At 45.2% G+C, this 14,560-nt stretch overlaps 1 protein-coding gene across 2 annotated transcripts; it reads left to right on the top strand.

The window, feature by feature from the left end:
- The first annotated feature begins 3,693 nt into the window (after positions 1–3,693).
- Positions 3,694–7,295, top strand: LOC109875671 (zinc finger protein 354C). Of its 2 annotated transcripts, XM_020468089.2 has the most exons (4): positions 3,695–3,965; positions 4,755–4,767; positions 4,878–5,237; positions 5,469–7,295. In XM_020468089.2, exons 3-4 carry the CDS (start codon positions 4,904–4,906, stop codon positions 6,047–6,049), a joined length of 915 nt encoding a protein of 304 aa, XP_020323678.1. In that variant the 5' UTR covers positions 3,695–3,965; positions 4,755–4,767; positions 4,878–4,903; the 3' UTR covers positions 6,050–7,295. The 2 variants fall into 2 exon arrangements, with proteins under 2 accessions (XP_020323676.1, XP_020323678.1); XM_020468087.2 differs by having other exon boundaries at positions 3,694–4,767.
- Positions 7,296–14,560: the final 7,265 nt, after the last annotated feature.

Genomic DNA, 14,560 nt, shown 5'->3' with positions numbered 1-14,560 from the left:
GCAGGTGCAGCGAAATGCTTATGTGCTATCTTCCTCAACAAAACATTACATTAATCATCAATAACAATCAAAAGAGTCAAGTAAAAAGTAACAAGTAGATGAAGTAATAGAAGAGGTAGTTTGCATAGTAATAATGCTTTATTTACACTATTTACAAATAAACTAAAAGTATGAGGACAGCCCTTCAAGTTAATGGATTCAGCCATTTCAGACACAGGTGTTGCTGACAGGTGTATAAAATCGAGCACACAGCAATTCAATCTCCATAGACAAACATTGGCAGTAGAATGGCCCGTTCTGAAGAGCTCAGTGACTTTCAGTGTGGCATTGTCATAGGATGCCACCTTTCCAACAAGTCAGTTCGTCAAATTTCTTCCCTACTAGAGCTGCCCTGTTAAGTGCTGTTATTATGAAGTGGAAATGTCTAGGAGAAACAACGGCTCAGCCGCGAAGCGGTAGGCCACATAAGCTCACAGAGTGGGACCGCAGAGTGCTGAATCACGTAGCACGTATAAATTGCCTGTCCTCGGTTGCAACACTCACTACCAAGTTCCAAACTGCCTCTGGAATCAACATCAACACAATAGCTGTTTGTCGGGAGCTCCATGAAATGGATTTCCATGGCCGAGTAGCACACAAGCCTAAGATCACCATGCGCAATGCCAAGCGTCGGCTGGAATGGTGTAAAGCACATTGCCATTGGACTCTGGAGCAGTGGAAATGCGTTCTCTGGAGGGATGAATCACACTTCACCATCTGGCAGTCCTACGGACGAATCTGGGTTTGGCGGCTGCCAGGAGAACGCTACCTGCCCCAATGAATTTGGAGGAGGAATGGTCTGGGGCTGCTTTTTAATGGCTCGAGCTAGGCCCTTTAGTTCCAGTGAGGGGAAACCTTAATGCAACTTTGTGGCAACAGTTTGGGGAAGGCACTTTCCTGTTTCATCATGACAATGCACCTTGCACAAAGCGAGGTCCATACAGAAGTGGTTTGTTGAGATCGGTGTGGAAGAACTTGAATGGCCTGCACATATCCCTGACCTCAACCCAATCAAACACCTTGGGGATGAATTAGAACGCCGACTGCATACCAGGTCTAATCGCCCAACATCAGTGCCCGACCTCACTAATGCTCTTGTGGCTGAATGGAAACAAGTCCCTGCAGCATTTTTCCAACATTTATTGGCCAGCCTTCCCCTTAAGCTGTTATAGCATCAAAGGGGGGACAAACTCCATATTAATACCCATGATTTTGGAATGAGATGTTCGGGAAAAAAACGTCTACACACTTTATGTAATGTAGTATATTAAGTGTGTTGTGGAATCAATATTATAGAATAGAATAGCAGCATTGACTGTGTGTGTGTGTGTTTATGGGTGTTTGTGTGTAAGGTTGTGTGTAAGGGTTGTGTGTGTGTGTGTAGTCAGTGCAAATAATTTATAAGGTGCTGATAGTCTCTTCGATGCAAATAGTCTGTGCAGGTCAAAGGTGCAGATAATCTGTGCAGAGAGACAGCTAGGTTTAGTCTGATGGCCTCCTACCAGCAGTCTGATGGCCTGGTGGTAGGAGCTGTCTCTGAGCCTTTTTGTCTGTGACCCGATACTCTGATACCTCTTGCCAGATGGTAACCGAGTGAACTGTCCGCGGCTCGGGTGACTATCTTTTGGGCCTTCCTCAGACACCGGCTGGTGTAGATGTCCTGGAGGGCAGGTCGCTCGCCCCCAGTGATGTATTGTGCCGTCTGCACCATCCTCCGTAGGACCTTCTGGTTGAAGACAGAAGGTTGCAAGTTCAAACCCCCGAGCTGACAAGGTACAAATCTGTCGTTCTGCCCCTGAACAGGCAGTTAACCCACTGTTCCTAGGCCGTCATTGAAAATAAGAATTTGTTCTTAACTGACTTGCCTAGTTAAATAAAGTTTTAAAAAAGGGCTGGATTACATGACAGAGAGAACTTGTTGCGAAGGGGAGAGCCTCGTGATACATCAGAGAGTGTATTCTGTTACAAAATACAGCACTGAAGCAGAGAACATTAAAATAATCAATGACGGCCTGGGAACAGTGGGTTAACTGCCTGTTCAGGGGCAGAACGACAGATTGGTACCAAGGTGTCTGGCTCGACTGTAAACTCTCCTTCCAGGCTCATATCAAACATCTCCAATCTAAAATCAAATCTAGAGTCGGCTGGTTTAAATTAAGATATGGATTTACAAACTACAGGCCACTAAGTACCCTGGTTTAAATGAAGATATGTAGTCTCACCCTTCCTGTAGGGTCGTGATAGGTCCATTTGCTGTCATCTAGTGTATCGTTTTCTCAATTGCCCTCAGCAATGTTTAGACTGTTGTTGTTCATGTTTGCTGTGTTCTAGTGTAGTATGGAATATATTGCTTTCTTTTTCTTGACACTTCTCCCAGCCATATTTAAGGCTAGAACTACCTTTCTAGGCATTCTGATACTTCTAGCTTGGAGTTAAATTTTTTGATAACATAGCTACAGTATTTCACTTTTTAATGTTTATAGTATTGCTTACCAGGTGTGTCCAATCAATTTTGTAACCACTCCCTCTTCACAATTAGAGCTAATTGGAAAAGCTGTTCAAAAGAGGACATTGTATTATTTCTTTGTACTTCCTGACGAAGGCCATGCGCCTGAAACGCGGCGGATTTTGAAAACTTTGTTTCTATACAAATAAAGGCATTTTAATTAATTATATGAAGAGGGCCTTGGTCCTCCTTTCATTTTGATGACCAATTCACCCCTTTTACCAAAGAGCACCTTCTGTCTACCAAAATGTACTATTGGGAACCTTAGTAGTACTTCCCTTCCTTTTCTTTCTACTAGACCAGACTGGGGTTTGTATCCTAAAAAATGTATCCTAAATTGTACATTTTCTCGAAATCTAAGACACAATCTAGATTTGAGTCAATGTCTTATCAAAGGAAAATTCCATCCCAAAAACTATCTTTTGGTATTTGTTTCATTAGTCCATTGTTAATATTGTCCCAAAATGTTTTGCATGTCAGCAATCAAGTTTAAGAGATCTCACTTTCTAAAACAGAAATAGAGTCGGCTGTATTTCATACTGGTTGTATTTCTGTATTTAGAAAGTTATATATGTTGAAAACTTAGTTACAAACCCACACGTTTGAATTTCCATCAAAAACAACTTTTTAGTGAAGTAATGCCTTTGATTTGATGGCCTGCACATGCACAGTTCAGTAAAACATAACCATTAGGCCCAATGACGTCTTTCTGTGCATGAGTTTAGCTAGCATGTTGCCATGACATCGCTTACAAGCATGTTCAGGGATAACTATTGGAAAAACTGTTTCTGTATAGGCTCTTTGACCAGCACCGTGGTCAGCTCTAAATGACTGGTGTTGTTGTGTGGCTAACAAAGGCATAAGACATTATGTATATATATTTTTTTTTAAATCATACGCCCTTTAAAAGGGCATTACTTCTTCATTTGTGTAACTCTTTCCCCACAATGATCAAAACAATAATGGTTTACTCACTAATTTCCCAGTAGTCATCATTTCAAGCAGGGAAGGAAGGAAGGATGCATTTGGCGAACACGTATTCGAACAGGGCCATTTGATGTGAAATAGACGGCCAAGTAAGACTCAGCCCAGAGTTTAACATTTGCGTTTGTTTTTCACATGACTTGATAAACACATAACATTAATCGTGTATATTCTAAATTCGGAGTTTCTATTAAACGAATTATAGTTACATGATCTATTATTTATCCTCTTGAAAGATATTGCTGTTGTAGTCTACAATTTGAAGGTACAGACACCGGTTGGCCCTAACCGAAAACAGGAAGAAACTTCCGCTTAGAGTCGAGGAAAGATACGAAATGGAAAGCGTGCAATAATTATTTAAACGTAACTTGAAATGATAGTCACAAAAGAATGTGAAACTAAGTGTTAGGTACAGTCTAAACGCTTTACTCGCTAGGTAAGTAAAGTGAACAAGCGAAGGGACAGCGTTTAGGCAAGGAGTGATTATAGTGAGTACACTCCCTGCCAGATAGAGCTGTTTATTATGCAGGCCTATGTAACTAGCCAAGCTAACACACTTAGGTACTAGTTAGCTTGTTTACCTGGTTTGAAAACATCTATGGACATCAGTATTTTTCATAAGTAATGACTTCGGAGGTCAGAATTTGACGAGGGTAACACAAAAATGTCGGCAAACGTGAGTCCTCCAAACACTGCTTTAGTAGCGGAATTATCTTTCTCGTTTCAGGATGAATTGACTGCTACTATTCAAAATGCACTAGGAGTAGCAGTGGAGATCGCGGTGGTTGAGATTACAAAACTAGTCGGCCAAGTGTTGAGGGACGTGCGGGATCAAATGCACGAGACGCTGCGGGACAATAAGTCCTTAAAGTTTCGCTTGCAAGCAGCCGAACTTGAAATATGTGCAGCGCGAGGAGAGGAGCGTCAAGTACAATCAATAATAGGGGATAAAAACAGCACCAATAGTAGAATCCAACAGGTTCATCAGCAGCTGAATTCTCTAAACGTCTCACAAAATAAAATACAATCAGGAAGCGAAGGAGAGCACAGAGTTATTGAATCCAATCAGTCTCTTGGTACAACAAATGTTGGGGATAGGTATGAAGAATTTGAATCAGAAGTGGTTGATAACCCTGCATTTCTTAACGAGTCGTTTTGTGAGATCCGTGAGGATGGTAGGGTGTGCACTCAAGATATTAAACCGGATTTTTTTACTTTAAATCAGGAAGATGAAGCTGGTAAGTTGGGACTGTCACTCACTACTATTGATTTACATTTAAAATGTTCTGTAACTTATTATTTCAGCAATGCTATGATGCATGTTATCTACGTCAATATTTATTCACAGGGACTAAAGAAGAGGTTGTCTCAAACATGTACTCAGACAACCATGAAGATTTTAACCGAGCGTGCACAGAGCCAACCACGGGACATGATACATCAAGAGCCCATGCTGACGGCCATCCCTTCCCTGACGGTACCATGAAGGATGCAGATGTGAAGTGTCTGGTTGAGGTGAAGGTGGAGTCTATAGACCTGGGAAGCAGTAGGAACTGTGGTCCCAATACTGGAGGGGGAGACGAGGACTACTGTCCAGACGGTCTCTCCTTGGCTCAAACCAGGCTGCTGGAGGATTGGAGGCCAGCGGCACTGCAGCTCCCACTCAGTGACCCAGACTCATTCACCCCCTCCACCAGCCACTCTCTATGTAAGTCCTGCACTAAGAACCATTTTCCTGCATACAAATTAAGCCTAGGCCTGGACTGAAAAAGCTATTTCAATAGAGAATGTTTAGTCCCGGGACTAGCCTTAAGTTGTGTCTGGGACCCCAGCCCAAGTAGTTCTGTAGTAAATTGGTTTTGATCTCATGTCAGTGATGATGATGATAGAATTTCAAGTGGTTAATGGTTGATTCATTTTCTCTTCTTTGACTTTGAAGCGGACTCCCCCATCTTCACCCCAAACATACCAGACTTGGACATCCTATCGTCTTCTTCAGCTACAGGTCTCCATGCAGGCTTTGGTAAACAACAGCAGTACCCACCCAGAGAGACTGCTGGGGCTTCCACCTCTCACTCACACCAGATGTACAGCCCTCAGACAGGTGACGTGAACAACATGGTTGCAGCACAGCACATCTGCAAGATCTGTGGAGAGAAGTTCCATCTGTCTGAGGAGCTGCGGCGACATCGTAGTCTTATTCACCCAAAGGATATGAACAAGCTCCCCAAGCGCAACCTCTACCCCCCTGGGCGGAGCCCGTACCACTGCTCCCTGTGTGGTCGAGACTTCAACCGCATGGAGCACCTGAAGATCCATCAGCGTATTCATACTGGAGAGAGGCCTTATGCCTGCACCGTGTGCAATGCACGCTTCCGTCACTCTTGGGCTCTCACAAGACACTTCCGTATTCACACAGGAGAGAAGCCCTACACTTGCAGCCAGTGTGGCAAGACTTTCCGAAACTGTGGGGGGCTGCGCTTTCACCAACGTACTCACTCAATGGGAGGGCTCGGCTGATAAGGCCTTCATGATGGACTGTAAAGGATGGAAAGACAGGGAGCAAGAAATGCACTGGGGATATACGCAAAGGGGGAAACATTTACTGTTATCAAATTTGTACATGCACTGAATACAACAGGTGAAATGCTTACTTGTGAGCCCTTATTAACCAACAATGCCGTTAAGAAAAATGTGTTAAGTAAAAAATGGTTAAAAATACAAAATAATTAAAGAGCAGCCGTAAAATAACAGTAGCGAGGCTATATACAGGGGGTACCGGTACAGAGTCAATGTGCGGGGGCACAGGTTAGTCGAGGTAAAATGTATATATGTAGGTAGAGTGACTATGCATAGATAATAAGCAGAGAGTAGCAGCAGTGGAGGAGGGGGGTAGACCTTTGATTAGCTATTCTGGAGTCTTATGGTTTGGGGGTAGAATCTGTTAAGCCTTTTTGACCTAGACTTGGCTCTCCGGTACCGCTTGCCATGCGGTAGCAGAGAGAACAGTCTATGACTAGGGTGGTTGGAGTCTGACCATTTTTAGGGCCTTTCTCTGACACCGCCTGGTATAGAGGTCCTGGATGGCAGGAAGCTTGGCCCCAGTGATGTACTGGGTCGTATGCACTACCCTCTGTAGTGCCTTGTGGTCAGAGGCTGAGCAGTTGCCATACCAGGCAGTGATGCAAACCAGTCAGGATGCTCTCGATGGTGTAGCTCTTATGTATTAAAGCTTACTGTAAATGTTAATACATTTATCCTGTGTTTTACTGGAAGGAACAGAAATAATTGGAGTCAAAGGAGGCTGAACTTTGTGTGGAGCACAGTTGTTAGTCCGGTTCATTCAAGGTGAGATGAGATGTTCTGTTATAATCTCCACCCGGCACAGCCAGAAGAGGACTGGCCACCCCACATAGCCTGGTTCCTCTCTAGGTTTCTTCCTAGGTATTGGCCTTTCTAGGGAGTTTTTCCTAGCCACTGTGCTTCTCCACCTGCATTGCTTGCTGTTTGGGGTTTTAGGCTGGGTTTCTGTACAGCACTTTGAGATATCAGCTGATGTACGAAGGGCTATATAAATAAATTTGATTTGATTTGATTTGATCATTGTTGTAGACTAATGTAGGGCTTGAAATATCCTGTTAAATGACAGTCTATTCCCAGACACATGAAATCAACTGGTTTTGTACTATGGCCTTGCTTATTTTACTGTAATGAAGGAGTCCCATGGAGATTGACATGTTTATGTATTAATACATCACAAAACAGATGTTGTATCCTTTGTCTTTATTATCTCATAGATGTATTCTGTCAAAACAAATCAGATTACAATACAGAAACATTTCCCAAACTCTGTCCTCTATCCAGCTATACCACCACCAGTGGAGACTCCTCAGAGGAGGACAAATGGCAAAACGTTTAAAGTTATTTTCTTTAGACATAACTATACTAAATATATTAATGTCACCAAATAATTGATAAAAGCCCTTTTTTTGCAATGAAGGTAGCCTCAACAGCACTCTTTAGGGTAGCACAATGGTGTTGGCAGAGGACAGATAGGTTCCGTCCTCTGGGTACAGTGACTTCAATACAAACCTAGGAGGCTCATAGATCTCACCCCCTTCCATAGACTTACACAGTAATTATGACAAGTTCCAGAGGATGTCCTCCAACATGTTGTCCACCCAATCAAAGGATCAGATAATGAATCTAGTAGTGAAAGCATAAGCTACAACTAGCTAGCACTTGCAGTGCAAAAAGTGTGGTGAGTAGGTGACTTGAGAGAGAACGACAATAGTTTTAACAGTTTTTAACTAATTATAACAAGTTATTATTATTCTCAAAGAAACTGCCGGTAGTTCGAAAACTTGGCATCGTATTTCTGTCATGCTGATTTGTTGACAACTCCAACTACCTCATGGCCCGGGTATTCAGCCAGTCAGCGGCCACCACTGATCCACCTTGGAATATCGCCATTCTTTCTGTGATGGAAAAAGTACCCAACTGTCATACTTAAGTAAAAGTAAAGATACTGTGGCTTAATAGAATATGACTCAAGTAAAAGTGGAAGTCACACAGTAAAATACTACTTAAGTATACTTAAAACCAAATACTTTTACTAAAGTATCAAAAGTAAATATAATTGCTGAAATATACTTAAGTACCCACAGTAAAAGTATAAATCATTTCAAATTCCTTATATTAAGCAAACCAGACGGGACACAGGCCCCCTCAGATTTGTCCTGTACATTGTTTATTTACATTTGTTTTTCTGTAATACTTCTTGTCCTCTGTAATACTACTAGGCAATTTTATGAAGTTGGCTTTAGCTAGCCCAGATAGGTTACCAATCACCTTACCTCATAACTAGCTAGCAAGAAGCCAATTCAGGCTATTAATCAAGTTGGAGTAGCTATTTTGTCGAACTATCTTAGCTTGCATGCCTGTTGGCAAGGTGGTACAGTGCATTCGGAAAGTATTCAGACCCCTTGACTTTTCCCACATTTTGTTAGGTTACTTATTCTAAAATTGATTAAATAAATACAAAATTCCTCATCAATCTACACACAATACCCCATGATGACAAAGCGAAAACAGTTTTTTTGTAATTTTGGCAAATGTATTAAATATAAAAACTGAAATACCTTATTTACATAAGTATTCAGAACTTTTGCTATGAGACTCGAAATTGAGCTCCGGTGCATCCTGTTTCCATTGATCATTCTTGAGCTGTCCACTTGTGGTAAATTAAATTGTTTGGAGATGATTTGGAAAGGCACACACCTGTCTATATAAATTCCCACTGTTGACAGTGCATGTCAGAGCAAAAACAAGCCATGAGGCCGAAGGAATTGTCTGTATAGCTCCTAGACAGGATTGTGTTGAGACAGATCTGGGGAAGGGTACCAAAACATTTCTGCAGCATTGAAAGTCCCCAAGAATACAGTGGCCTCCATTCTTAAATGGGAGGAATTTGGAACCACCAAGACTCTTCCTAGAGCTGGCTGCCCGGCCAAACTGAGCAATCGGGGGAGAAGGGCCTTGGTCAGGGAGGTTACCAAGAACCTGATGGTCACTCTGACAGACCTCCATAGTTCCTCTGTGGAGATGGGAGAACCTTCCAGAAGGACAACAATCACTGCAGCACTCCATCAATCAGGCCTTCATGGTAGAGTGGCCAGATGGAGACCACTCTTCAGTAAAAGGCACATAACAGCCCTTATGGTGTTTGCCAAAAGGCAACAAAAGACTCTCGGACCATGAGAAACAAGATTCTCTGGTCTGATGAAACCAAGATTGAACTCTTTGGCTTGAATGCCAAGCATCACGTCTGGAGGAAACCTGGCACCAACCCAACTGTGAAGCATGGTGGTGGCAGCATCAGGATCGAGGGAAAGATGAACGGAACAAAATACAGAGAGATCCTTGATGAAAACCTGCTCCAGAGCACTCAGGACCTCAGACTGGAGTGAAGGTTCACCTTCCAACATGACAATAACCCTAAGAACACAGCCAACACAATGCACGAGTGGCTTCGGGACAAGTCCCTGAATGTCCTTGAGGGGCCCAGCCAGAGCCCGGACTTGAACTCTATCGAACATCTCTGGAGACCTGAAAATAGCTGTGCAGTGACACTCCCCATCCAACCTGACAGAGCTTGAGAGGATCTGCAGAGAAGAATGGGAGAAACTCTCCAAATACAGGTGTGCCAAGGTTGTAGTCTCATACCCAAGAAGACTCGAGACTGTAATTGCTGCCAAATGTACTTTGTGATTCAACAAAGTCCTGAGAAAAGGATATTTCAGTTTGTTTGTTTTTTTTACTTCCAAAAACGTCAAACTTTTGCTTTGTCATTATTGGGTATTGTATGTAGATTGATGAGGTTAAAAAACAAAACAATTGAATGCATTTTAGAATAAGGCTGTAATGTAAACAAAATGTGGGGGAAAGTCGAGGAGTCTTAATAACAGATATATATATTTTTTTACATAGAATTAAACATAATGATTATGACTCTAGATTGCAGGATAAAGCTTTTTCATGTGTTTGAAATATTCAAAATTCTCCAACTTAAGTACGGGGTCTAACTTCCTCCCAGACCACCCCACCAGCCATCCTCCTGTAGTTTGTGGCTTCCGATTTTGGGTGCATGACGTCCCTGGGCACCTTTCTTGTATTTTAAATTTACGGATAGCCAGGGGCACACTCCAACACTCAGACATCATTTACAAACTAAGCATTTGCGTTTAGTGAGTCCCCAAAATCAGAGGCAGTAGGGATGACCATGGATGTTCTCTTGATAAATGTGTGAATTTGGACTTTTTTCTTGTCCTCCTAAGCATTCAAAATGTAATGAAACTTTTGGGTGTCAGGTAAAGTGTATGGAGTAAAAAGTACATTATTTTCTTTAGGAATGTAGTGGAGTAAAACTTGTGAAAAATTATAAATAGTAGAGTACAGATACCCCCCCCCCTCCCCAAATGACTTAAGTAGTTATTCAAAGTATTTTTTACTTAAGTACTTTATACCACTGCATTATTTAAATGGAAAGTGCCATCCCATATGGAAAAAATACTGTAGTATATTATGATATAAATACTATAGTATTCACTGTCGTGGTTTTGGAGACTTTACTGTAGTATTTACAGTTAACTATAGTATAAATCCTGTATTAAAATAATTGTAGTGCATACTATAGTAATTTTGCAGTTTGTTGTATACTGTAGTATTTACTGTAATGTTTTACATACAGCAGTATACTGAAGTATTTACTGTAGTGTTTTTTGTTTTATCTTTGACATAGCAGTGGAAGCGATCTCCTTGAGGAAGCCTACTGGATAAATACTAAAAGAGCACATGTTCTATAACCTGTACGGTGCCTTGCAAAAGTATTCATACCCCTTGGGTTTCTTTAGTATTTTACCAGCATTTACTTTAGTTTAAAAAGTTTTGTTTTTGCAGACTAGTGTTTTTGGAAACATTACTGTACTATTTACTATAGTATTCTACAGTATACTACACTATTTACTATAGTATTCTACAGTATACTACACTATTTACTATAGTATTCTACAGTATACTACACTATTTACTATAGTATTCTACAGTATGCTACAACATTCTATATGTACTACACATGCTCGAGGGATACTACAGTTTGTAGGATAGTATTCTACAGTTTACTACAGAATGCTATAGTAAGTACTGTAGTATTCCAGTAAACGTAAGTATTTTTTAATGTGGGATGACAGTGATGCCACATTGTTTACATAAAAAAACATTTAGTTATGGTCTGGACTGGTTTACTTTACAACTTTTAATGTTATAGGCCTAGATCTTAATCATAGCCATACATCATTATAAATCATTTTGTTATGGGCCTCTCAAGTGGAGTGCTAGCTGTGCAACTAGAGATTCTGGGTTCGAGTCCAGGCTCTGTCGTAGCCGGCCGCAACCGGGAGACCCATGGGGCGGCGCACAATTGGCCCAACGTCGTCTGGGTTAGGGGAGGGTTTGTCCGGCAGGGACGGCGCACTAGCGACTCCTGTGGCGGGCAGGGCGCAGTGGACACTGATGCGGTCGCCAGGTGTACGGTGTTTCCTCTGACACATTGGTGCGGCTGGCTTCAGGGTTAAGTGGGCACTGATGCGGTCGCCAGGTGTACGGTGTTTCCTCTGACACATTGGTGCGGCTGGCTTCAGGGTTAAGTGGGCACTGATGCGGTCGCCAGGTGTACGGTGTTTCCTCTGACACATTGGTGCGGCTGGCTTCAGGGTTAAGTGGGCATTGATGCGGTCGCCAGGTGTACGGTGTTTCCTCTGACACATTGGTGCGGCTGGCTTCAGGGTTAAGTGGGCACTGATGCGGTCGCCAGGTGGACGGTGTTTCCTCTGACACATTGGTGCGGCTGGCTTCAGGGTTAAGTGGACACTGATGCGGTCGCCAGGTGGACGGTGTTTCCTCTGACACATTGGTGCGGCTGGCTTCAGGGTTAAGTGGGCACTGATGCGGTCGCCAGGTGTACGGTGTTTCCTCTGACACATTGGTGCGGCTGGCTTCAGGGTTAAGTGGGCATTGATGCGGTCGCCAGGTGTACGGTGTTTCCTCTGACACATTGGTGCGGCTGGCTTCAGGGTTAAGTGGGCACTGATGCGGTCGCCAGGTGTACGGTGTTTCCTCTGACACATTGGTGCGGCTGGCTTCAGGGTTAAGTGGGCACTGATGCGGTCGCCAGGTGGACGGTGTTTCCTCTGACACATTGGTGCGGCTGGCTTCAGGGTTAAGTGGGCACTGATGCGGTCGCCAGGTGTACGGTGTTTCCTCTGACACATTGGTGCGGCTGGCTTCAGGGTTAAGTGGGCACTGATGCGGTCGCCAGGTGTACGGTGTTTCCTCTGACACATTGGTGCGGCTGGCTTCAGGGTTAAGTGGGCACTGATGCGGTCGCCAGGTGTACGGTGTTTCCTCTGACACATTGGTGCGGCTGGCTTCAGGGTTAAGTGGGCACTGATGCGGTCGCCAGGTGTACGGTGTTTCCTCTGACACATTGGTGCGGCTGGCTTCAGGGTTAAGTGGGCATTGATGCGGTCGCCAGGTGTACGGTGTTTCCTCTGACACATTGGTGCGGCTGGCTTCAGGGTTAAGTGGGCACTGATGCGGTCGCCAGGTGGACGGTGTTTCCTCTGACACATTGGTGCGGCTGGCTTCAGGGTTAAGTGGGCACTGATGCGGTCGCCAGGTGTACGGTGTTTCCTCTGACACATTGGTGCGGCTGGCTTCAGGGTTAAGTGGGCACTGATGCGGTCGCCAGGTGGACGGTGTTTCCTCTGACACATTGGTGCGGCTGGCTTCAGGGTTAAGTGGGCATTGATGCGGTCGCCAGGTGTACGGTGTTTCCTCTGACACATTGGTGCGGCTGGCTTCAGGGTTAAGTGGGCATTGATGCGGTCGCCAGGTGTACGGTGTTTCCTCTGACACATTGGTGCGGCTGGCTTCAGGGTTAAGTGGGCACTGATGCGGTCGCCAGGTGGACGGTGTTTCCTCTGACACATTGGTGCGGCTGGCTTCAGGGTTAAGTGGACACTGATGCGGTCGCCAGGTGTACGGTGTTTCCTCTGACACATTGGTGCGGCTGGCTTCAGGGTTAAGTGGGCACTGATGCGGTCGCCAGGTGTACGGTGTTTCCTCTGACACATTGGTGCGGCTGGCTTCAGGGTTAAGTGGGCACTGATGCGGTCGCCAGGTGTACGGTGTTTCCTCTGACACATTGGTGCGGCTGGCTTCAGGGTTAAGTGGGCACTGATGCGGTCGCCAGGTGTACGGTGTTTCCTCTGACACATTGGTGCGGCTGGCTTCAGGGTTAAGTGGGCACTGATGCGGTCGCCAGGTGGACGGTGTTTCCTCTGACACATTGGTGCGGCTGGCTTCAGGGTTAAGTGGGCACTGATGCGGTCGCCAGGTGGACGGTGTTTCCTCTGACACATTGGTGCGGCTGGCTTCAGGGTTAAGTGGGCACTGATGCGGTCGCCAGGTGTACGGTGTTTCCTCTGACACATTGGTGCGGCTGGCTTCAGGGTTAAGTGGGCACTGATGCGGTCGCCAGGTGGACGGTGTTTCCTCTGACACATTGGTGCGGCTGGCTTCAGGGTTAAGTGGGCACTGATGCGGTCGCCAGGTGGACGGTGTTTCCTCTGACACATTGGTGCGGCTGGCTTCAGGGTTAAGTGGGCACTGATGCGGTCGCCAGGTGGACGGTGTTTCCTCTGACACATTGGTGCGGCTGGCTTCAGGGTTAAGTGGGCACTGATGCGGTCGCCAGGTGGACGGTGTTTCCTCTGACACATTGGTGCGGCTGGCTTCAGGGTTAAGTGGGCACTGATGCGGTCGCCAGGTGTACGGTGTTTCCTCTGACACATTGGTGCGGCTGGCTTCAGGGTTAAGTGGGCACTGATGCGGTCGCCAGGTGGACGGTGTTTCCTCTGACACATTGGTGCGGCTGGCTTCAGGGTTAAGTGGGCACTGATGCGGTCGCCAGGTGGACGGTGTTTCCTCTGACACATTGGTGCGGCTGGCTTCAGGGTTAAGTGGGCACTGATGCGGTCGCCAGGTGGACGGTGTTTCCTCTGACACATTGGTGCGGCTGGCTTCAGGGTTAAGTGGGCACTGATGCGGTCGCCAGGTGTACGGTGTTTCCTCTGACACATTGGTGCGGCTGGCTTCAGGGTTAAGTGGGCACTGATGCGGTCGCCAGGTGGACGGTGTTTCCTCTGACACATTGGTGCGGCTGGCTTCAGGGTTAAGTGGGCACTGATGCGGTCGCCAGGTGTACAGTGTTTCCTCTGACACATTGGTGCGGCTGGCTTCAGGGTTAAGTGGGCACTGATGCGGTCGCCAGGTGTACGGTGTTTCCTCTGACACATTGGTGCGGCTGGCTTCAGGGTTAAGTGGGCACTGATGCGGTCGCCAGGTGGACGGTGTTTCCTCTGACACATTGGTGCGGCTGGCTTCAGGGTTAAGTGGGCACTGATGCGGTCG

Source organism: Oncorhynchus kisutch, linkage group LG28 (genome assembly GCF_002021735.2).
Source record: "Oncorhynchus kisutch isolate 150728-3 linkage group LG28, Okis_V2, whole genome shotgun sequence".
Lineage (NCBI taxonomy): Eukaryota > Metazoa > Chordata > Actinopteri > Salmoniformes > Salmonidae > Oncorhynchus > Oncorhynchus kisutch.
The sequence above is the reverse complement of the archived record's forward strand: the minus strand, read 5'-3'. Positions and strand labels throughout refer to the sequence as shown.

What these genes read in the sequence shown, in the direction of transcription:
- LOC109875671 (XM_020468087.2), top strand. Translation starts at nt 4,194, where the DNA reads ATGTCGGCAAACGTGAGTCCTCCAAACACTGCTTTAGTAGCGGAATTA. An exon ending in AAATCAGGAAGATGAAGCTG is followed by an intron (nt 4,768 to 4,877) that starts GTAAGTTGGGAC and finishes ATTTATTCACAG; the next exon opens with GGACTAAAGAAGAGGTTGTC. An exon ending in CTCCACCAGCCACTCTCTAT is followed by an intron (nt 5,238 to 5,468) that starts GTAAGTCCTGCA and finishes TTGACTTTGAAG; the next exon opens with CGGACTCCCCCATCTTCACC.